We start from the raw sequence: 23,889 nt of genomic DNA on the forward strand, positions 1-23,889 counted from the left end.
TCGAGGCCAGGAGCTCACTCTGAGGAAGGAGGACGGCAGGGAATGGTTCCTAGGTCCTAGGAGTCACTTCCTCCTTTCTCCTCCCTTAAGGCTTGCCCGACCTCTGGCGGTGATGCATGTTTCCAGCACGCCCCTTTCTCCCTCCACCTGGCCAGGGCAGGTAGGAGGTCCTGGGCCACCTGTAGTTGGAGGCAGCTCCCTGCCACGGAGGGGAGGTTGGGTTTCTTGGGTTCCCAGGACACTTTGGGAACCTGATGCTATGACAATGTCACCAGCCCATAGGACACAGAGAGAAAGCGCCATGATAATGTCACAGGTGAGAAATGCCAGGTGAAGAGTTCTTTCCAAGGCCAGGATTTGAATGTCCACCCCTCTGATTCTTGGTTCTGGCTTCTTCCCTCACATCTTCAGACCCTGAGAGAACTTCAATTCCCAAAGACGTCCTTAGGAATGGGAAAACATGGGATTTGGCTTTAGTTTCTTTATTGTGTGTTCTTTGGCAGGTCACTAGATGTCTCTGAGCCTCAGAAAACTGATCTCTACATAGGAAATAAAATGAAGATCCCATGCCAACCAATGTGAGGAATCCAAGATAATGAAAGTGTTTGTGAACTCAAATATGTTAAACAAATGTGGGTTCTTAATCACCATCAAAGGAGCTTCTCCACTAATATTTTAATAGTTCTAGCCCCAAGAACTTGCAGAGAGACTGCAGATTTTACCCAAGAATAAACTGCCAACCCGCATCCATTGCCCCAACATCTGTGGTAAAGAACATATTTAAGAATTTCTAATACGTTGAAGTATTTCAGTTCTCCCAATTCCAAATAATTTCACTTGCATCCCAAGGACTTCTGGGAACAGTTGTAAAAACTGCTTCCAAGTGAGTAAAACAGACGGAAGGTTTATTTTTAAATATACTGCCATTTGTTAAAACAGATTCAGTTTTGAAATTCCCCAAACACCTAAACCCCGAAAAAGAAAAAAACCTGCTTTCCAGGCCTTTTGGAAGATGTCTGGGCATTGTCTGGGTCCTAGTGAGTATCTCGTTGCTGAGTGGGCCCTGGAGGAGTCTCTTTGGGATCAACTCAAAGAGGAAGCTGAGCTTTCAACACCAGGAACTGACAAATGCTGGTGCTCAAACCTCCTGCCATTAGGATGGAGCAACTTCAGAGAAACAGAGGAAGAAAACCAGACTCACAGGAAAGAGACCCAAAGACGGTGGAGGAGCTGGGCTAGCCTTGGAGAGAGAAGCAGGGCTAGCCTGTGGATCCTGGCTCCCGCAGACACTCTCGGGTCACTTGGTTCACTTGCTCACCCGCTGTCCCCTGGAGCACCTGCTCACAGTAAGGTGTGCATGCAGGTGCCTGGACCCTGCTCGGCCAGAGCTCAGCCTTGTGAGGAGGCGGACTGGGCACTGAGAGCGTCAGTTACCAGTGGAAATCCTGATGACGCTGCACAGCACGAGTCATGTAAGGGGCCGGGTCTAAGGGAGAAGTCTGGAAGGCTTTCCTAAGGGACAAGCAGGGAGCAAAGAGGAGTTGGGGAGAAAGTCTCTCCATCAGAGGAAGTTGCCTGCACAGGCACGCCACGGGGAGTGAATCCAGAGCCTTATAAATGTTCCTGTTGCCAAAGGAGAGAGGCCAGAGCAGGTGGGGTCTCTGTTGGGAATGGAGACAGTGCTGACCCAGCCTCCCTTATGGCCAATGACCCTCTCCCCTCCGATGATCAAGGGTTTGCACCCCAGAAAGGCTGAGCAAGGCTGGGAGCAATGCCATGGTCCTAGCCCTGCTAGCAGGTCAGTGAGGAACTGGGCCCATGGCTGGGTCTCGCTGTTCTCCACCTTGGCTTCAATGAGTTCCTCTGCAGGCTCCCGATGGCCTTCTCTGCCCCCAACATGGCTCCTCCCATTCGTTTTCCTGCCACTCTAAGGGCAGCTCTAAGCACCTGCTCTCACCTGCTTAGAAAGCCTTTGACAGCACACCCCTGCCCATCACAGTGCTCCACCGTAGCAGAAGGTGGGAGCAGCCAGGGGCCTATTAACAGTGAACCGATGGGTCAACAGAACACAGCACGTCTGCACAGTGCAGCATCACTCAGTCCTAAACACGGGAGAGTCTGACACCTCCTATGACATGGACAAACCTGGATGACATCATGCTGAGTGGAAAAAGCTGGGCACAAAAACACAAATCCTGCCAGCTCCACTAATAATAGGTGCTCAGAATAGGCAGATCCATAGATTAGCTGTCCCCAGGGCTAAATGGGTGGCTTATTGGGTACAGAGTCTTGTTTGAGGACAGAAAGTTCTGGCAATGGATCATGGTGATAGTCACACAATTGGGAGTGTACTCAGTGCCACCAAAATGGTTGGATCATGGAATGAAACAGACAAACCAATGAGCAAAACCCTTGCTATCACCTGGCACACTCAGGATGAAACTCGGGACATGCAGGACCATCTGGCTCCTCTGCCTCCACATCACTACCCACTATGACACCCCCAGGCCTTGCCTGTCACCAGGTCACTCCTTCTCCAGGGAAGCCCTCCCCCACGCTGTGCCTTCCCCTGTGCTTGGGGCTCTCTTTAATTGCTGTGCCCCCAGCCCCAGGACCCTGAGCCACCTGGGAAGTGGGACAGTATTGTTGGCATGGCATTTCCAGCATCTAGCACACACCACTTGCTCACACTAGTTGCTCAGTGAAATTAGAAGAAAATCAATGACAGAACAAGAGACACCAGAGCTTATGCTATGACCAACCAGGTTATTTCTTCCATCATAAGTTTCATCAGAATCAGCATCATTACACCACTACCACCACCACCACCACCACCATCATCATCACCATCATCATCATCATCATCATCATCACCATCAGCATCAGTGCATCATCACCATCGCCACCATCATCATCGTTATTGTCATCAGCATCATTACCATCAGCATCATCAGCATTATCACCATCATTGCCATCATCTTCATCACCAACAGCATCATCTTCATCACCAACAGCATCATCTTCATCACCAACAGCATTATCACCATCACCATCATCAGTATCACCACCATCATCATCATCATCGCCATCATCACCATCACTTTAATCATAATCATCATCTCATCATCACCATCATCTCCATCAGCATCATCACCAGTATCACCATTATCATCATGGACACTAAACTCCAGTGAGGCTCTCCCAGGAAACAGAGCTTCCACATGGAATTTTTAGCACTTTGAATATGATTGGAAAATATTTGAGGGGGCCCTTCAGCATTCTGGATCCACTCCTACCTGGAAAGATGACTACAGCAGATTCACACTTGGCATAAAGGATAAGAGAAGACCAAACAATTGAAGCCAAGTGAACACCTCAGAGCAGACTGCAGACAGGATGCGGCACTCACCATCAGCAGAGCCCTCCGGAAGAGCCTGGGGCCAGTGGTCCTCGTCATGAGAAGGTGGAGGCTGGCCACATCAGCCCCGCCACGGTCTGCTGCCAGGGACACACGTCGAGGGTCCCCGCCAAATGCTCCAATGTGGGTCTGCACCCAAGTCAGAGCTGCCACCTGGTCCAGCAGCCCCCAGTTGCCAGTCGCCTCCCTGGACCCTGCAGAGAAGAGGAAGATGGTACCTCTGTGTGACTTTGCAACTCTGGGTCGAACATTCATGGTGCTGTCCATGTCAGGCCCGTGGCTCCTCTAGGGGCCCTCAGGCCTCCTATTTGGAACTACACTTTCCAAATATGGCGAGGGACAGTGGGGAGGACCTGGGCTTTGGAGTCAGATGCAGCTGGCTTGACTTCTGGCTCAGCCTCGAGCATCCTCACCTCTCTGAGCCACACCTGCCTGTCAGTGAACGAGGGGACTTGCAGGGGAGCTGCTCTGATGGGAAGCAGAGCTTGCTGAGTTCCACCACCCGGCTCGGCCCCTGAGGGAAGGGACCCTCCCTGCAAGCTGCCAGGGGCTCTCTCTAACAATGGCCAGGCCAGGAGGGGGCTGAGGACCCCAGTCTCTCCCTTGCCTCATGTTCTGTGGCCCTTAATAGTGTGCAACTGAGGTGACATCTCTTCTTTTCTATAGAATTCAGTAACTATTTGTTGAAGACCTCTTACTATTTCTTTTTAATGAAATAATTCAGACATGACAAAAGCATAGCAAAAACTTGCTCTTCTCGGGGGCTTTGGGGACACCACGTGCCCCACCCTCCTGTTTGTCCTGGGACTCCATGTATCTCCATACACCTTGGTCAGGACCTGCTCTCTCTGTAACCCGCAACCCCAGGCCTTGCCGCTCTCGCCTGAGGCGCACACGCTTCTTCACTGACAGTTCTCAGCAGATGACTCCTGCCTACGTCAGCAGCCCAGGCCCCGAGCTCCAGACCCCTCACAGTGCTCCATGAGACCCCAAGTGACGGCTAGCAGGATTCTGTTTCCCCAGGAAAGCAGGGCATCAACTGAGCGGGACCTGAAGAGTGACAGCCACACCTAGATCACCAGTGACAACAGGGTGGGGATGGCCCTGACGTCCACTTCCCACGTACCCGCTTCCCGCTGTGTGTGAGTGACACTGCCAACACTGAGTCCACAGACTTGGGGAGGTCAGAGTGGGGTCATGCAAGAGGTCACTCCTCTAACAAATCAGAGGGCTCCCTCCAGTGCCTGGTGCTGGGCCCTGCGAGGGTAAGAGACAGGATCCCAGCTCGGGCCTGCAGCCTCCAGGGGAGGGCTTATAAGCCACAGTGAGCTCGCGGGCCCAGCCTCTTCCTTCCCCGGTGAAACAGAAGAAATCTGGGAGCAAGACTATTCAGACACAAGGAGTGAATGTGAGATCAAGTTGGGACTGAAATCCTAATTCATAATCAGAGCTCTTTGTCCAAATATTCAATCCAATTCCACAGACATTTGTTGAAAAATCTGTGATGGGTATTAAGAAATTTAAGTGTTTACTTATGAAACTCCTGCTCACACGGGCTGGGTGACAGCCTCAGTGCTCCTGCACAATTCTGGACCCAGGTCTCTCCAGATCAGGGCAATGGGTCTGGGCTCTGGCTCCCAGGGCCGCTCATCACATCCATAGTGTCCCCTGCAGTCTGAGGATGGCTGAGCCCAGTTCTCCTCATCCTCAGGGCCCCACCCTAGCCCCACCTCACTCCATCGTCACACGCACGCACCACGTGCACACGCACACACACACCACACTCCTGCTGACTTGCAGCCTGCTCAGCCCAGGGCAGGAACCGAGAGGGGTGCTCACTGCAAACATCCCGTCAAACAGTACATTGTTCCCTCTGTGTTCTGATCAGCTCTTGTCTGCTCATCAGTTTCTTTGACAATTAACAGAAACCCCTGAACAGGACCCAGTCTTATGGATGGACTCTGGTAAAGGCCGTGGGGCTGGGGTGGCCTGCAGTCTCAGCCACGCCATGCACTAGGAGTGTGGGCCATGTACCAGGTACTTAACATTTGTGTGCTTTGCCATCTGTAAAACACGGAGGGCTTTGGTTTGATGATTGCATTTGCTGACATGTGTGCAGGCAGCAGGACTGTGCTGGACATGGTGCATTACAGAAGATGTGGTTCTCCCTTAAATACAATGAAACAGTAGGCCCCAACACTGTCTCACCAACACCCTTGGCAGGAATTCCTGGTCTCCAGCAGCAGAAATAGTGCCTGTGAGGGGGCAAGCTCTGTGGCCAGACTCTCTGGCAGTTTTTCTGGTTGTAAGAATAGCAGACCCTCTCTGGAGGTCCCCAAGTGCCAAGGGACAATGAGGTAATGGCAATGTGTGGTTACCGTGGTGGCCAAACCTTCTGACTAGTTCCCTGGCCAACACTCACTTCCTCTGCTCCCCACCCTGTGGAGGGCCCATAGCTCCTCCCCTAGCTCTGCACCCACCACCCAGTCCCCTCCCCACCATGCTTTGCCAGAAGAGGACAATCACTGTGGTCAGGTGTCCCTTGGGGTCTGCCCCATCTGTAGGGTCCTGGCTGGAGGAGATGGCCTCTCCTGGCCCTCCTCCACCCCTCACTTCCTGTCTACCTTCTCATGTCAACAGGAACCAAGGTTCCCTGCAGGCCCTGGGCCTGCGCAGACAGCATGAGTTTGCCAAGTGGGAGGCCAGACTGGAGGGAACTTCGGCTTTCATTTTCACTTGTCTCTTTTAGAAAACATGGAGGCTTCCAGGGGGCCATTTTCACTGTGGGGTCCCCCAGCAGATGCTATGCTTGTTATCAAATGAGCGGGGACCTGGGCGGTTGCTTGGCCTGGCTCAGGAAGGGCAGAGGCTGCTGCTGCTGCAGCCTTGGATGGCTGAGGGCAAGAGGCTGGTTGTCAAAGGTGGGCGGGACACTGACACGGGCAGCTCCCGGTGCCAGGCCTTCACGCACTTGAACATGTGACTCCACTGAGCCACCTCGCAAGTCTCAGAGGGAAGGAGTTGCCCAGAACACCCTGTTCCCACAGAGCAAGGGGGCGGCCTGGGGCCCTGTCCCACTCAGATGCGCAGCTCTCCCTGGGGAGGCTGGCACCCAAGTGGCCCAACTCTTTCCAGTCCTGTGTGGTGAAGCACAGGGTCAGTGTGCAGTGAAAAAGGGAGACACGAACAGGTAGAGCCCAGGGAGGTTGCAGGGCTGGAAACCCTTCTGTAAGATACTGCAACAGTGGCCATATGGCATCGCGTATTTGGCAAGACCTACAGAATGTACAACAAAAGAGTTGGCCCTTAGGTGACTAAAGCTAGCACTTTAGTGAATAAACCTCATGGTTTATCACAGTAGCAAATGCACTATGCCAAAGCATGTGTCACTAACAGGGGAACCTGAGGGCTATAGAAAGGTACGCAATGCTCTGTACATTCTGCTAATTTCTCTGTACACTTAAAACTTCTCTAAATGATAAAAAATGTGATTTTTTTTTAATTGAAAAGGGGTCAGTTGGGCTGAGGTTGTGGCTCAGTGGTAGAGTGCTTGCCTACCAGGTGTAAGGCCCTGGGTTCAATCCTCAGCACCACATTAAAAAATAAATAAAATAAAAGTATTGTGTCCAACTACAACTAAAAAAAAAAAAGATGTTAAAAAAAGGGGAGGGGACAGTTGTATCTGGTGACAGGGTCATTGGGGAGATTAACTGGGATGGAAGGCCTGCCCCTTTCCCTTCTGCTGGACGAGTTCTCCTTCAGATGGGGAGCAGTGGCATCCTGCTTACATAAAGAGGCCCAACACTGACCCTTTTGTGGCCAAAGGAGAAGGCTACCTATACAGGGAGGCCCTGCCACCAACCTGCGGCTGTGGCAGAGGGTCCTTTCCCTGAAAGGTTCTCTACCAACCTCTGGCTGCAGCAGAGGCCTCTGCACTGGGGGATCTTTTCTACACACAGCTTGGCCGCTCCTCGGTGGCCCTGGTCTTTGCTGCTGGATCTGATGAGGATCCTGACATCTTGGGCTGAAGGGCAGGAGGCACCATGGGAGAGGCCTGAACATTCAGGGAGGCCCAGTGAATAAGTAAATCAAATTCCTGTGGCTAAATGCAAGCAGAAGGGCTTCCTACAGAACACGGCACGCTTCTAGCCTCCAGGAGCCAGCGACACTGGTGTTTCTGGTTGTTGGTAGAGACCAGCAGTTCGACACCAAGTCAGCGCTGACTGTGGGCCATGCAGTTCCCCTACCTCTCTGCCGCTGAGAACTAGAGGTCATCCTGCTGAATACCTGGGGAAGGGAGGCACTCGGTAAGTGTGATGTGTCCTCCTGTGGCTGATAGGTTTCCCTCTGAGTAAAATGATCAAGCAGTGTTGGAGCAGGTCAGGAATGAGAAGGGTGGGTGTTCTGGACATTTCCGTGGTTTCCCTACTGGTTGCCCATGCTGGAAGCCAGAACGTGTCTGCCTTTCCAGAAGTACATGAATTCTCCATAAGACTGCTCTCTAGAAGTTATAGTCACCTGTCCTTTTAGGGACAGACAGCAAGTACAAGCTCACTGGCCCTCTGGCTCAGCCCACCCTCTTCAGCTTGTGTTCCTAGAGAACAAACCCAGCGCACAGTTTCTCCTCCTTGAAGAAGAAAACAGATTCGCAAGGGAATAATTCTTTGCTCCTCCAAATCTTTCACAAAACCTCAGTTCCGATGTTGGCATCCATGGCCACTCAGGTCTCAGAGAACGAGAGCCAGAAGGCAAGAAGCCCCTTGCATCCTGAGGTCCCTGTGGGCCTGCTCCCCAGGGAATCTGAAACCCGTGCTCCAGCCTCATCTCCCACACTGTATCCCCTGGCTTCCTATCACACAGGCCTGAGAGTCTCCAGGCTCTCTGGCTTCATGCCACGTGGCCTCCCTAGCCTTTCTTCCTCAGCACCCCGAGCTGATCATGCTGGGTGCCCACCCACTCACACAGTCCAGTGTGGTCCATCCTCCAGCCCTTCCACCTGCCCATCCATTCTCTCTGGGTCTTAAATGAGATCCTTGGAGGTCAGAGCTGAAGCTCAGCCCCTATCTTTGGGGCTCGTAAAATTCCTCACCATCTCTCAAAGCCTCGAACATGTATCCTCCCACTTTACCCTCCCAGCAACTTTGGAAGCTGGGTAAACAATGAGACTAAGGACAGTGGCGGGTCTAGTCCAGGGTGGCAGAGCCAGTGAGGAGCAGCACTGGCTGCCGGCTCCAGATCCTATGGCCAGTGCCTCTGTTCTCCCAACGCTGGTGGTAACTGAGCTGAAGGAGAGATGGGTGGCAGGGCTTTGGGTGTGGTGGGCATGGAGGAGGGTGTGACCAGGGTGATACTCAGGTTAGTGAGGCCAGAAATAAAGGGCAGTGGTAGACTACTGAGAGAGCCCTCACCCCTTACCCAATAGCTTCCCTTTAGCAGAAGAGCTAGAATCCCCTCCTTGGTGTGGCCAGGAAAAGGCAAGTCCCAGTGGGTCCTGGCTCTGCCACTTCTTAACCATATGACCTTGAGCAAATTTCTAACCTCCTTGGGTCTCAGTTTTTTTCTTCTGAACACACATGGACATGTGCACACTGATGCCAAGATAAAATGTGAAATGTACTTGGAAGAGCTTCAGACACAAAGGAAGTCCTCAGAAAATGACAACTATTGTTCTCATCTATGGTGTTAGTATTGCTGCAGGATCCTGGGAATGTGCTAGATTTTCTGCTAGCTGGGCCTGGCTGGAATTTCCTAGCTGGGCTGGAGGAGAAGCAGAGGCAGCGAGGTTTTGAGGCTTTGAGAGAGAGGGACGAACATGCACACAGAGTGAGTCTCAGCTCAGGGCTCAGCAGCAATGTCACTGTGGTTTGGGTCCTGAAGGCCCCCCAAGCTGGGTCCTGGGAAGGGCTATTGATGGAACCTCTGAGAGGTGGGGACTTGTGGGAGGTTGTCAGGTCCCTGGGACATGCCCTTGCAGGGAACTGTGGCACCCAGCCCTCCTCTTCCTCTGTCTCCTCCTGTCTATGAGGTGAGCACAGGCATTCTGCCACATGCTGCGGGCATGATACACTGCCCTGCCACAGCACAAAGCAACAGGCCCAACCAATTGTCACCTGGGAGCTCCAAATTCTGAGCCAAAGAAAACCCTTCCCTTGTATAAGTAAGTTATCTTAGGTGTCTCGTTGCCCAAGCTGACCAACACCCACCAGCGCCAGCAACTCACCGGAACTCAGGAAGCCGAAGACACCCACTCGGTAGTTGGCAGTGACTACAATGAGGTTGCCAATAGCAGCCAGGACTGAGCCATCGATCACTAGCCGCCCTTCGCTTCCCTCTGTCCCTGCAGTGTTGTGGAAGAACACCAGCACTGACGCGTTGGGGGCCTGCGGAGGTTGCAAAGGGGTCCATGCATTTGGGGCTGTTCAGCTGGGATCCATTTTCACTGCAAGAGCCCGGGGAGGGTTCTTTCCATGCTTAGTCCCAGCTGTGAGCCTACACACACAACTCTGCCTGTCCACCCTGCCCTGAAGTAGACTTAGCCCCACACGATGGGCTAAAGTTCGTCCCCACAAACTCATGTGTTAGAGTCCCAAACCCAATACCTCGGAATGTCATGGTATTTGGAGTCAGAGCCTGTAAAGAGGTAAAAGAACCAAAATACAGCCATATATCTGGGTTCTAATTCCCTATGGCTGGTATCCTCATAAGAAAAGGAGACTAGGACCCAGACACACAGAGAAAAGACCACACAAAGACACAGAAGAAGGTGGCCAAGGAGAGAGGCTCAGAAGAAACCAGCCCCACGGCCCCTGGATCTTGGACTTTGGCCTCCAGAATTGTGAGAAAACAAATGTGTGTGGCTTAATCCAGCCAGCTGGTGACACGTTGTGATGGCAGCCCTAGCAAACTACTGGGCCCATTTCATAGGACAGAACACTGTGCCCAAATGCAGAGTGGGCAGATGGCAGGAATGGCAGTTCCTGAGTCCTGTTCATGGCACATGCCATCTCCCAGCACCCCAGCTCTGGCCCTTACTTTATTCCAGAGGAACATTCCAGGTCCTCGGTGGCTCCTGCCAGCAGCCCACTGTGCTTACACCCCTCAGCAATGCACAGCTAGCTAGTAGCACCTGCTAAGGGCCAGACACTGCTCTAAGTCTGCACCCATGTTTCTCATTTGGTCTTCAAACAGTTCTTTGAAGCTAGGACGGCATTATCATCCATTTCCAATGAGGGAGCAGGCTTCTGGATGTGGAATGGATCATCTGAGATCCTGCATTAGAATGTGTCTGGTCAGGGGTGCCATTCCTCACTCCAGGTACGGGGCATGCACAGCACCAGGTAACTCGTGCCCCATCTGAGGACCTAACAACTGAGCAGCAACTTCTTCACTCCATGGACAAGGGACTCTGGCACAGATACATCTGCCAGGACCGTCTCAGTCCCTGACTGACAAGCCCTCCATTCAGGGTGGCTGCACATCTAGACCATCTCGTTATCTCCCCACCACGAGGCACCCACATCCTACAGGGCTGGGGACAGACTCTGTGTGGTGCAGCCACAGAGAGGAAGAGGCTGACCAGGACCCCACCCTGATCTCTCCTCTGTCACCTTCTCCAGAAACTCTCTCAGTGATGCCGTGCAGGTGCCACAGCTGGGTAGAACTGTCCCTAAAACACGAGGCCTTCTCAGCCACCACGGGAGGCTAGCTCAGACACTCTTGTCTCCTGGTTTGGGGCTGCCCCACAGGTCAGGGACAAGCTCTGGCCCCTTTTAAAGTGGCCTGAGTGACTCTCATTGGTGACCATATCAGTCAGCGAGGACGGTAGGGTTGCTGTCAGGCCCTGCTGGTGGTGTGGGGCAAGGGACAGGGCGGGCTGCTGCTCAGCCTTTGCAAACCCAGCGGCCAGAAGACTCTGGCCACTCCTCCAGGGCTATCACCTGGGACACTGCTCACCCCATCGGAGTCAAGGCTCCTCCCCCAAGGCCACGATGGGGCTGTGAAAACAGCCCGAGACAGAAACAGCACACTGTCATTGACGACAAGCTTCCCCGAGCAAAGGAGCACTGGGTTTGGAATCAGAAGGTGGCCCCGTGCCCACTCTGTCAGGTGCTGTGTCCTTAGGTCATTTAGCCTTTCTCAGCCTCAGTCTCTGCACCTTTAAAATGGGAGAAATATTTCTATCTATATTTGATCAATCACTTTATCTCTACTTATCCTCCTGCTAGAGGGAGGTGAGCCACAGGGCCAGGATTTCTCTGGGGACAGTTCTGGGGCCAGCATGCCAGCCCTTGGAGCTCACCATGTTCTCAGGGACAAACACGTTGAGATATAAGCAGTCTTCACTGACTCCAGGAGGGGTGGGTGTCTGGGTGCCCGGCTGCCAGCAGCTGGCTCTGCAGAAACACACTGGTAACTCCCAGGACGAAAGACCAGGCAGGAATGCCCCATCCCCCTCCCACCCACCATCCAGGCCAGAGCCCACTGCCCCGTCCCAAAGACCTGGCATCCCACCCACTCTGTGGCAACAACACTGTGAGATGGAGTGGTCAGAGAAGGGAAGGGAAGAGTGGGGCCCATAACTATCTCTGGCTGGCCTGTGGACGGACGTTCCCCAGGGACAAAATGGCAACTCAGAGGGAACGGCCCAAGATAGAGAAGGGCACAGGGGATGCCTCAGGACTAGGTCCTTCCTTGCTCCACAGGTGCAGGCCTTTGTCTGGGAGGAGGTGTCTGACCTGCTTTCCACACCAAACACTGAGTAGGGGGCCAGTTCAAGCATCTCTTAAGAACACATCCTGGACCAGGCCTAATGGCAGCACAGGCAAATCTACCCAAGTGGCCACTTGACTTAGCCCCTCAGCCTCACTGGCCCTGGGTTACAGTGACTTGAGCTCTCCAATCACTCTCTGTTCAAGACTCCTGAACCTCCTTGGCCTCATCTGCCTGCAGGCGTGTCCAACCCAACAAGGTGCTCTAATCAGTGTATGTCCCCAGGAGTGCAGCAGAACCAAACCAGGCTATTGTGCACCTGCTGCCTCTGTCCCACTGTAGGCCTTTATCTCTCTTCTGGGAGCACTTCAGGAACTGTCAGCTCATCCCTCTATCTGTCCACAAGCCTGGGAAGCTGCTTAGCTGGCTGCCACAGCCAGGAGTGAACATGGAGGATGCAGCGGACTGGGGACAGAGCCTTTTGAGGCCTGCTGGACGGAAAGTGCAGATGAGGGGTGGAGGACAGAGTGGGTGCCTCTTCACAGGTGTGCTGAATGTGCTCTAACTAGGAAAGTGTCATAAAATTATCCTTCAAAATGTATTAAAAATAAAAAATTTCAATGAGACGAAAGAATAGGTTATAAGTACTTTTGAAAAACAAAACAACAACAAGAAAAGAAAGCATCCTGTAATTTTGTCTCATTTGGGAGTTGGGGTCTGAGCTTTCTTAATTTTCTCCCACTAGCTCATTTGCATTTCCTGCAATGCTGCATTTCCAGTCCCATTAAAGTTAGATGTCACTGGGGACAGGGTAAGTTTGGCCAGTGCAAAACATGTGCAAAGTGACACATGTATCCCACCTCAAGGTGTGGCCCATGGGAACCTTCCTCATAGATGTCTCCAATGCTGCACTTTCCTCTCTAGATGCAACTCCCCAGGTGGCCTGGGGAAACTCACGCTGAAGAGGGCAGACCTCCAGACTAGGCCCTGAATCACCAGTTGGAGCAGGGCTCCCAGGCCCCTGGCACCCATCGAGTGATAAACTTTACATGAGCAACACAGGGTTGATCCACTCATACTTGGAGCACACCTGTTACTGCATTTAATGTCACCTTAACCAATATGTCTCCCCCACCCACTCCCTGCTCAAACCAGAATGTACCAGTCACCCAAATCTTGCCACTCAACCCTTACCTCGGTTTGGTGGCATCCCAGGAGCCTGTCCAGTTTGAGGGCTCTGGTGCCAGGAAGCGTCTCTCTGCCAGGGGTGGTGTGGCATACGGAACTCCAAGGAACTGGTTCACTTGCTTCCATGCAGAGCCCACCTGGAAGGCCTGGGACCTGCCCAGCAGCCGGCCATGGGTGGCAAGGGACATAGAGGGCACAGATGCTTCCTCAAAGCGCAGCAGAGGGACACCTAGAGAGAGGGGAGAGGGGACAGGAGGTAGCAGTGAGTGCTCTGGTCCCAGGCATTCTGAATGTGCTTTCTGCAAAAGAAAAACTATCACTGCTTCTTGCGCCTCAGAAAATGTCAGTAGTTTATTCGGAGCCTCGGTATAGCCAATCAGCATTCAGCGTCAACAACAGCTGTGAATAACTGCAGAGACTTCTGGTCCTTACTAGGAACCAAGCATGTGCAGAGCACAGCACTGATTTGTCTTTTCTGGATTTTCTCCTGGGTTCTTCCCAAAGCTGAGGCCCTTGGGAGGCCAATGCTGACCCAGGCCCAGGCCCTTGGTCTGCCCTTGGGGCTTCTACAGGGAATGCCAGGGCACTCAGGAGGCAGTGCCCAGTCCTCAGGACACCTAGCGGGGCCCACCACCCAACACGCCAGTGATTGCTGTGGTGAACTGTACAGGCCGTCCACACTACCAGGGATGAGTGAGAAGCACAGTTTCTCTGTCATTTCAGCTCATTTTCTGGCCAATAAGTGAGTTTTCAGCAAATTTATGAAAATAAAAAGGGTTTTCAAAAGACACAGAGTTGAGCGCTGCTGAGGAGGGCCTGTGGCCATAGGTACCTCTCCATGGTGGAGAGACAGGCTGGGGCCGCAGGGGGGGCCCACACCTTCAAGCCCTCCCTCCTGTTCCCCTGTCCATAGGTCAAGGCTGCCGCCACCTGCCACCTCTGCTGAGTGAGCCTCCGTCCTGTCCACCCACCATGATGCTAATCGCCAGCCGTGGTTACCAGCTTCCTCTGTCTCCCTATCTTATTTCCTCAACCACATTTTCTTTCGTTCATTCACAGATTCAATAAACTTTTGTGGGACCTGGGCTCAGTGCCAAGTGCTGCTTTCTGGGACTTAAGACAGGCCCATGTCTGATTACCCAAGAGACGTAGGGCCTCGCACAAAGGAGCTGATGAACACCGGTGAGGAGACACTTATGTGGGGGACAGAAGTCTCTTATTCATCCTAACGAGTAGGGTTGGTCGGCTCAACTCCACTCTCAGCTAAGTGACAGGCAGAGGCTCTCTGCTGCTCGACAGCTCCTTCTAAAATACACATCTGTCACAGTGATAATGAACAGAAAAGTGGGGCAAGGGGGCAGACGGGCAGGCAGGCAAGGGGCACAAGTCTATCCATCCCAGAGCACCTTGTAATCAGCTGTCCTAGGGGACATTTGTCCATGTCTGGAGACATGTTTCGTTGTCACAGGGTAGGGGAGAGATGTTACTGGCATGGATGGACAGGCCATCCCCAACAAAGAATGCTCCATTTCCAAATGTCAGTGGGTTCTCAGGTTGAGGAACCTGGTACTCTGTCTCTTCAGGACCTCAGGACGCTGAGGGGCAGCACAGCAAGGCAGAACCCCACATGGTCTGGGGAGTTAAGCACGCCTGTCTTCACTCCACAGGAATATTACTTGTTGGGAAAACTTGGCAATCTTTCTGAGCCTCGAGTTCCCCTCCTCTGAAGTAGGTATGGCGGCAGCCTCTGCAACGCAATGGTGCTAAGAATAAACGATATACCAGTGATTTTCCATTCTGGAGCCTGGCAAACAGCAGGCGCTCAACATGTAGATGGATGGATGCATGGACACATGAGTTTATGGATGAATTCATGGGTGCCTGGATGCGGGGGTTTCTGGATGCATGGATACATGGATGGGTTTATGGGTGGATGGTTGGGTGAATAAACAGAAGGAATAAAGGAAGGGTAGAGTAGGGAGGGAGGGAAGGAGCAGAGAAAGCAAAGAGAAGAAGAGAGACAGAAGAAAAGTGAAGGTAGGCTCTGAGGGGCAAGAAAGGCCTGACCCAGCTCCCGACTTATGTGCACGGGCATGGCAGGGGTTGGCTCAGAAGGGCAAGCTCTGGCCTTGCGTCAGCCTGTGATGCTGGCAGGCCCCCCCTGCGGCCCCAGCCTGTCTCTCCACTATGGAGAGGTACCTATGGCCACAGGCCTATTTCTGGTTTTGAATCTGGCCTCAATCACAAGTCAGCCCCCCAGTTCCTTCTCACAGGTTTTCCTGTTTCAGCTGTAACTCAGAGGGTCCCAGGTGAGCCCTCAGGAAGTAGTGCTAATGCAGAGGAGATTCCTTTTGCTATGCAGGAAATAGCTACAGTTCTTGAACATGGCCCCATCCTAAGTCGGGAGGAAAGCCAGAAAAATACAAAAATCCAAAGGCTAAAGCTTGTCAAGGGAATGCGCTGCTTTCCTGTCGACAGAGGTATTTGATCCACCCTTCGAGGCTGCCCAGTGAAATCAAGATTGGGGAAAATGTTAGAGGTGCAGCTCCCCCTTTTGAACTCTTTTGCAGAACAGGAGGATTCTTCCCAAAATACCCACATACTTAGGACACGTGACTGGCGGGGTTAGGAAAATCCCGTGTGTCAGCGAAGGTGCATATGTGTGTGCTGCTGCCTTAGGAAGTGAGCATTTCATGGGGAATTTTAGTCACGCTGAATTAATAGAGAAGCAGTCTAATTTTTTTTCTGTAGAACTCAGACCTCAACGTTAAGGCATTTCTCAGCAGAACCACCACACACATCAGCTACACTGTTGGTGAAATCTATTAAAATCTATCCAGCTTGACTGTCCATGTAAATATAAATAAATGTCCAGAGAGATGGAAGATAAGACTGAGGGGTTAAGATCTCCCCAGGTCTAGAATCTACCCTGTGTTCAGAAGGCTGAGTAGAGGAGGGTCAGGAGAGGAGGATGTCCTGGCCCTAGATAGCAGAGAAGGATGTCAGTGCTCAAGGGCAGAGGTGGGGCCAAACACAACTGCTCCCTGGCTTCGTCAATGGAGTTTTATTGGAACCCAGTTGTGTCCGTGACTTTGACATACTGTTTCTTACTGCCTTCGTGCTACGGAGGCAGTTGAATAGTTGTCAAAGAAAGGTATACTGATGGAGTCTAACGGATTTACTATCTGGCCCTTCAGAGAAAAAATGTGAGACCCCTGCTCAGGAGATGGTGGCAAATGTGGGCAGCACTCAGTGGTCATGTTTTCTCCAATAAACATGTCGGGGGAGGACTGCCCCCCAGCTCCCTGTTTCCTGGGCAACAGCTGCTGTGGGATTTCCTCAGAGATGGAGTTGCAAGCTGCTCTTCCCTGGCCTCATCCCGGCCTCCCCAGCCCCGGCTCCTCATCTATAATCCCATGGAGCTGTGTGCTGTTTCGTTTGGTGGCATTTGGGATGGACCCAGAGCCTTGCACATCTAGAGCACTCTGCCTCTGAGCCCCACCCGGCCCTGAGTGGTCTTACACTCAGCTCCTCTGGGGACAGCTTGCTTCTCCCTGGTGTTTATGGCATGGCGTGTGGGCCATGTGGGTCTGGGGGAGCTCTGGCTCCAAGCCGCGGCCTGGCATCCCTAGCTGAGAAAGATCAGAGAAAGAATAGCTTCCTGGACAATTGTCTCTTGATGGCTAAGATGGGGGGAAAACCCGCATCCTGCTCCCCGCACCAAAGGAGAGGAGCGAGGCATGTGAAAGAGCTCACTAAATGACAAGACAGAAATAAAAAATGGCTTATTTAATTATTAGATTAAAAAATCCAAAGGCTAAAATGGCTTCTATACTCAAAAAAGTACATGATGAAAGTGATGAGAAGCTAAGTGTTCTCCCTCCCCCTCTCCCTCCCTCCCAGATGAGCACCACCCCGCCCAGAGTAACTTTGGCCAACTTTCCCTTAAACTTCACAAAGCCAGTGCCACCGATTCACCATGTGACTTCCTAGCTCTGCGGGTTCCGGGGAATGGCTGCAAAGCCCAGGAGAGGCTCACCAGGCTTCCGGTAGATGTGGGTGGCCTCCTCACGGAGCAGAAGGCGGCAGCTCTGGCCCTGCAGGCTGTGTGTGCAGCTGTGGGTGTCAGGGTAGAACACGCACCTGATGGCCCCAGCACGGGCCTGGAGAGTGGTGACCAGGCAGGCCTGGTGACGGGAACATTCTACAGAGAAAGAGTGAGGCTTGGGCTAGGAGTGTGATTTCGCTGGCGCAGCCAGGCATGGCCGTGTGCACACTGAATCCGTCCATCCCTCCTTCCATCTAATCAGGTACCAGCAGCTGTGCGTAAGGCCTCCTCTGTCCACTGTCCATCCACCCACCCACCCTGAACCTCCCTTCCACTACCGACCCACCCCTATTCACCACGCAACCATTCTTTCCTTGAGCACCCCCTGCAAACCCCAGGCATTTGTTGGAGAAGGCGGGGGTGAGATGGTGCTGGGAACGCCCATCCACCTTCCAGTATGGTAGGTCATCTATGGTTCACCTAGTTCACAAAGGGCTCTTGTCATTTCTTTGCTTAGCACACTTCTCTGGCTCCTTGTGGGCTTCGGGATGGAATCCTAATATACAGGGCTCTTCCTGGTCCAGCCCTTGCCTTCCTCTTCCTCCTTGTCTCTCTCTGTCCCCTCTACATGCTTCCACACCCTGCAACATACTTGCCACACGCCAGCAGGGACTGTCCTTCACCAAGCAAGCCAGTTATTATACTAGACAACTGAAACTACTCCGTGGCACTCAGTACTAAAAACAAATGTGAAATAGTGCTGCTTCATTTGATTAGGCAACCAATGCATGGCCTATGGGCCCCATTCAGAGCCCAGTTTCTGAATGGCACCAACCAGAATTGGGCAGTACACCACTGGTACATCTGTACATGGTGGCCTGGTCTGTAAGATAAATTTGGCCTTGTGCATACTGTTATCTAATCTTGTAGGGGAGATTCACGAAATTTGTGGAATCTCAGAAGGGTTCAGAATCTTGGAGGGGAATAAATGGTATCCAACTTCAGCCACTTTTAGAAGCTAAAAAGTCTTTGAGGAACATTCTGAACAGTGGTCACCCAGTTTTTGTTTGAATACTAGGGATAACTAGAAACTCTTTAAAGGAATTATGCATCTGTGAATAATTTTGTCTACTAGAAAGTCCTCTAAATTGCATTGAAAAATATATCTTGAAATTTAAGTTTTACCCTTAGGCCTTTGATTGGCCCCATGAGCCTGGCCAGAGGACCCGTCCTCATCTGCCCTCAGGGCCTACCTACTGTCTGCAGAGGGTCACGGCACCCACGCTTGGAGTCTGCCTCCGACTAGCCCCCAGATGCTCCAGACCTTCCTCCACCCTGGAGCAGGGGCTGTCTTGTGCTGCCAGGCGGATCCTCTTACAGACCCAGGGCGCGGCCTGCACTGTGGGGGACGCAGAGACGGCCCAGCTCTCCTCCTCCCTGTCAGGCCTTCCCTGCCCAGTGCTCCCCATCTCCTGAAGCCTCACTCGTGTTTCTGACACCAGAGTCTTGAGCAGCACCTGGGCAGGTCCCGCCCAGCCCCACAGGGGGACAGACTCTCCTTACCCAACAAACAGAAGTCTCGGGCAGCTGCAGAGTCACTGGTGGCAGCAGTGCTGATGTGGGCGACATCAAAGTCCCGGATGGATGGGTCCAGAGCTACTGAAGAGAGGGCCAGGGTCTGCCACGAGTCCAGAGCGACTAGAAGAGAAAGCAAGCAACAGCTGCCACTGGTGTGTGTGGAGAGAGTGGAGGGTGGTCCAAGGGGCCTCTCCACAGGACCACCATTCCCATGTCACCTATGCCTTTATCCAATTCTGTGTTTTACAACGAGTTTTTTGTTTGTTTGTTTGTTTTTTCCTATGAGCCAAGCTTTGTGTTCAACTCTAGGGACACAAACTTAAAACCAAGACTAACAAACAGAAGCCCAGCCGTTTCCATGAGCAGTTTACAGGAGCGGGAGAGACGAGGAGAGACGGGAGCCTCTGACACAGTGGCAGGTGCAACAGGCAGGGTGACCGGGGCCAAGGACAGAGCAGACTCGTGGGCTTGTTTTGAGACACTGTGTTGGTCCCACAGACCCCACCTCACTTTACCCTCCCCAATCCTGTGGCTGAGGGGACCCTGCTGGGTGCTGCCCAGGGCTCCCTTCAAGAACTGAGTGCTGCCTACTCTCACTTGCTGGGCAGTTGGTTGACTCTCCACTGAGTCCTCTTCCAGGAACTGGCCTTGATCCAAGAGAGTTGCTCCTTAGACCAGGAACAGTCTGCATCCCAAACTAGTCCATGTGTATAGACCAAGGCTGAACCCCTGGGCCCAATGGGGGGACGTTGAGGACCAAGGCTGAACCCCTGGGCCCATGGGGAAATGCTATAGACCAAGGCTGAACCCCTGGGCCCAATGGGGGGACGCTGAGGACCAAGGCTGAACCCCTGGGCCCATGGGGAAATGCTATAGACCAAAGCTGAACCCCTGGGCCCAATGGGGGGACGCTGAGGACCAAGGCTGAACCCCTGGGCCCAACAGGGGGACGCTGAGGACCAAGGCTGAACCCCTGGGCCCAACAGGGGGATGCTATAGACCAAGAATGAACCCCTGGGCCCAACAGGGGGACGCTATAGACCAAGGCTGAACCCCTGGGCCCAACGGGGGGACGCTATAGACCAAGGCTGAACCCCTGGGCCCAACGGGGGGACGCTATAGACCAAGGCTGAACCCCTGGGCCCAACGGGGGGACGCTATAGACCAAGGCTGAACCCCTGGGCCCAATGGGGGGACGCTGAAGACCAAGGCTGAACCCCTGGGCCCAATGGGGGGATGCTGAAGACCAAGGCTGAACCCCTGGGCCCAATGGGGGGACGCTATAGACCAAGGATGAACCCCTGGGCCCAACGGGGGTACGCTATGGACCAAGGCTGAACCCCTGGGCCCAACAGGGGGACGCTGAGGACCAAGGCTGAACCCCTGGGCCCAATGGGGGGACGCTATAAACCAAGGATGAACCCCTGGGCCCAACGGGGGGACGCTGAGGACCAAGGCTGAACCCCTGGGCCCAATGGGGGGACGCTATAGACCAAGGATGAACCCCTGGGCCCAACGGGGGGACGCTATGGACCAAGGCTGAACCCCTGGGCCCAACGGGGGGACGCTATGGACCAAGGCTGAACCCCTGGGCCCATGGGGAAATGCTATAGACCAAGGCTGAACCCCTGGGCCCAACAGGGGAAATGCTATAGACCAAGGCTGAACCCCTGGGCCCAATGGGGGGACGCTGAGGACCAAGGCTGAACTCCTGGGCCCAATGGGGGGACGCTGAGGACCAAGGCTGAACCCCTGGGCCCAACAGGGGGATGCTATAGACCAAGGCTGAACCCCTGGGCCCAACGGGGGGACGCTATAGACCAAGGATGAACCCCTGGGCCCAATGGGGAACGCTGAAGACCTCTCCTGCCTTGCAGGGGCTCTTCCTGTGCCCCACTCTCAACAGCCGGTGATCCTGGGGCTCTGTGTGCCATGCCCACTACATGCCAAGCTCCTTCTCATCTCAGGTGTCTCCTGGAAACCAGCTAAGGCAGCCTTCTTTAGCCATGAGGGAAACTAGGCAAGAAACACTGCAAGGCCTGCCCGGGGCACAGTGCTCCTGAGCAGCAAGAGGGGAGCTCTCTCCACAGCCTGAGGCCTTCGACTGCCATCCCATGGTACCTCCTGAGCCCTGCACATGGCACAGGTAGGAGGCACAGGGGTGGCACCCAGAGACATTGCTTGGTCAGAGGCCAAGAGGTCTGGGAGTTCATCTCAATTGGGGGCAAAAGTCAAGGCCAGAGCCAGACGGTATGTCCCTGCAAGCAGGGATAGTCCTGAGCAATGGTGAAGGCTCCACTCTGAGGAAGGGCTGGAGTCTAGCATGTATTATATTGTCCACAATCGCAGTGAAGAGGTCAGACGGCTGGCTCCCAGCAGGGGCTTCCATGGGTGGTCAGGAGTGCTGGTTCTAGAACACTCCAGAGAAGGGCTCAGTGAGGGCACTGAAACTCAGTGGAGAATATCATTTCTCTCCTCCCCTCACTCCTTCCTCCCCTTCTTCCTCTCTCCATCCCTTTCTTCCTTTCCTCTCTTTTTCAGAAGACCACAGTAGCTTATCCTTCTAATAAACATTGCTAAACGTAAGCCTCAGGCTATAGAATACTATTGCCCTCTTAGTACAGCCCTTCACAGTTTACATATCGTGTCTCCTTTGACACTTGTGGCCTCTTGGCACCCTGGGCATAGAGTAGAGCCAGGGCCCTAATGCCTCCTCGTCGCATGGAGAGGTTGTGCGAGTTTATCAAGGACCAGGAGCTGGAAAGTGGCCACGCCAGGTGGAAAGAGGCCTCCCCACTGAGGCCAGTGCTCCTCCTACCCCTCTGAGCTCCCTGTCCTGGAGCACCCTTTCCAGAATACTGTCCCAGGCATGAAAGGTTCTTGGCCTTTAACCGAACCAGGCTCTCAGCTATATGGGGAGCTGTAATTTCCAGCTCAAACCTGTTGTTAACGACCAGCACGGGGACACTAAAGTTAGAATGCTAAGTAAAGCAGCAAAACCACCCAGCCCACCTGTCTGTCACTCAGGCTGCTCTGGTGGGTTTCCCAGACGGCGGCCGCAAATAGATGCATGAAATTCTCACAGCTCTGAAAGCTGGAAGGTTGGAGTCAAGGTGCTGGCATGGTTGGGTTCTTGGTCCCTCATCTTGGTTGACAGATGGCTGCTTTTTAGCTATAACCTCATAGGGCAGGGAGCAGATGGGGAGCAAATTTCTCTTGTGTTCCTTTTTAGAAAGGCACTGAGGCCATGAGGAGAGCTCCACTATTGTGAGCCCATGCCCTGCCAAGGCGCCCCTGATGCCATCCCACGGGGGGGGGGTACAGTTTCAACTGTTGGCACTGCATACAGTCCTGCACATGCCACCTTTCTTTTTCTTCTTTCTTTTTTGCAATAAATAAACTTCATCCAGAGAAGTTGCCAAATGACAGAAGCAGACCTCTCGTGGGCTGCGCAAGAGGCAGGTGAAGCCCCACCCAGTCCTGCAGCCACGGGCACCCTTAGCATCTGGAGCCATCTTTCTGCACTGCGGCCTGGCTGAACTGCAGGAGGCCCTAGGCCTCCTCCTCCTTGGCCTCCTCCACATGCTGCTATTTTCCTGGTCAGTACAAGTGGCATTTTTGCAGCATGATCCCACTGAGCTGCCTATTTTCAAATGGTGAGGACACTGTAATTTGAGAGAAGAGTTATGAAGGGGTTTTGGGATCAAAGTTGACAATTAGGGCCCTAAAATGGAAGCTCTGACCACACTCCATGTTTAGGTTGCTGCCTGGAAGAGAGCACTGTGATTGAAGAGTGAATGTCATCTCTCCAGTGAAAGCCAGCCCACATGTCCAGGTCCCAAGCAATTCTCTAGCACGCCCCCCTCCTGCCCCCACCCCAGCCTGCACGAGCCCTTGGTTGAGCCCTTGCTGTGTTTGAACTCCAGCATTTGGGAGTCCACAGCCTCTCTTGACCATTCCAAGAATGAGTTTTCTGTGTGTGTAAAAGCATTGCATGCATGCAAGCTGGGGGTCTTGGCAGCATTTCACGTCATCTACCATTTACCAGGAGACCCACCACACTATTGCCAACTCCAGCCTCAGGCAATCCTCCACCTCAGCCTCCCAAGTGGTCAGAACTACAGGCTGCGTCTCAGCACTTGGGTTAACAGCAAAGCTTTGAAGCCATTCAGGCAGAAAACGCCCTTCTGGCCCAGCCTTTCATGGCCCACAATTCAGGCCATGCTACTGGCCATGATTTGCAAACAGGAAATCAGAACTTCCAATAAAACACCATTCGCTTAGCCATTTGGGTTGCCAGTATTGGGGAGCCAGTTACTGGCAGCACTAGTTAAGGCTGAGCCCCAGCTCGCAGGCTCAGGACCCAGAGTCTACCATGATGCCCACTCCTCCAGATGAAGAAGTAGCATATCCCAGCTCAACCAAGGGGTGGTCAGCTGAAAAGCAGGATTCAGGATTAACTGATTTGTCTACATCTGGGTTTCATTTTTCTTTTTAAAAATAGCTTATAGATTGCAATGTCATTTTCCCTCCCTCCCTCCCTCCCTCTCTTCCTTCCTTCCTTCCTTCCTTCCTTCCTTCCTTCCTTCCTTCCTTCCTTCCTTCCTTCCTTCTCAGACATCAAGTAAACTCCACCCACAAAACATGTGTTCCTCAGCACCCAGCACTGTCCCTGAAGCCGGGGAAGCATCAGGGACTGCCAGAGGGCTGCTCTGTGCCTGGCGGGTGGGCTGAGGTCAATAGCAAAGCTTTTTGTACTTTCTGTTTTTGTTTTTTAAAGACACAGGTTTGCCAAGCTGGTCTCAAACTCCCAGGCTCCAGCGATTCACCTGCCTCAGCCTCCCGAGTGGCTGGGACTACAGGCTGTATGAGAGCACTTGGTTTAACAGGAAAGTTTTGAAGCCATTCAGGCAGGATGAGCCTTTCAGGCCCCAGCAAATCTCCATGT

At 53.1% G+C, this 23,889-nt stretch overlaps 1 protein-coding gene across 1 annotated transcript in view; it reads right to left on the reverse strand.

Annotated features, from left to right (window-relative positions):
- Positions 1–23,889, reverse strand: part of Tg (thyroglobulin) — a 211,589-nt gene that overhangs the window by 82,386 nt on the left and 105,314 nt on the right. The window contains exons 36-41 of the mRNA XM_026407413.2: positions 18,927–19,061; positions 17,335–17,519; positions 13,322–13,521; positions 11,718–11,811; positions 9,639–9,798; positions 3,410–3,612 (exon numbers count right to left, since the gene is read on the reverse strand). Coding sequence (XP_026263198.2) covers positions 3,410–3,612; positions 9,639–9,798; positions 11,718–11,811; positions 13,322–13,521; positions 17,335–17,519; positions 18,927–19,061 — 977 coding nt within the window. The remainder of the gene's footprint in view (positions 1–3,409; positions 3,613–9,638; positions 9,799–11,717; positions 11,812–13,321; positions 13,522–17,334; positions 17,520–18,926; positions 19,062–23,889) is intronic.

The sequence above is a fragment of the Urocitellus parryii genome, chromosome 7 (assembly GCF_045843805.1).
Source record: "Urocitellus parryii isolate mUroPar1 chromosome 7, mUroPar1.hap1, whole genome shotgun sequence".
Classification (NCBI taxonomy): Eukaryota; Metazoa; Chordata; class Mammalia; order Rodentia; family Sciuridae; genus Urocitellus; species Urocitellus parryii.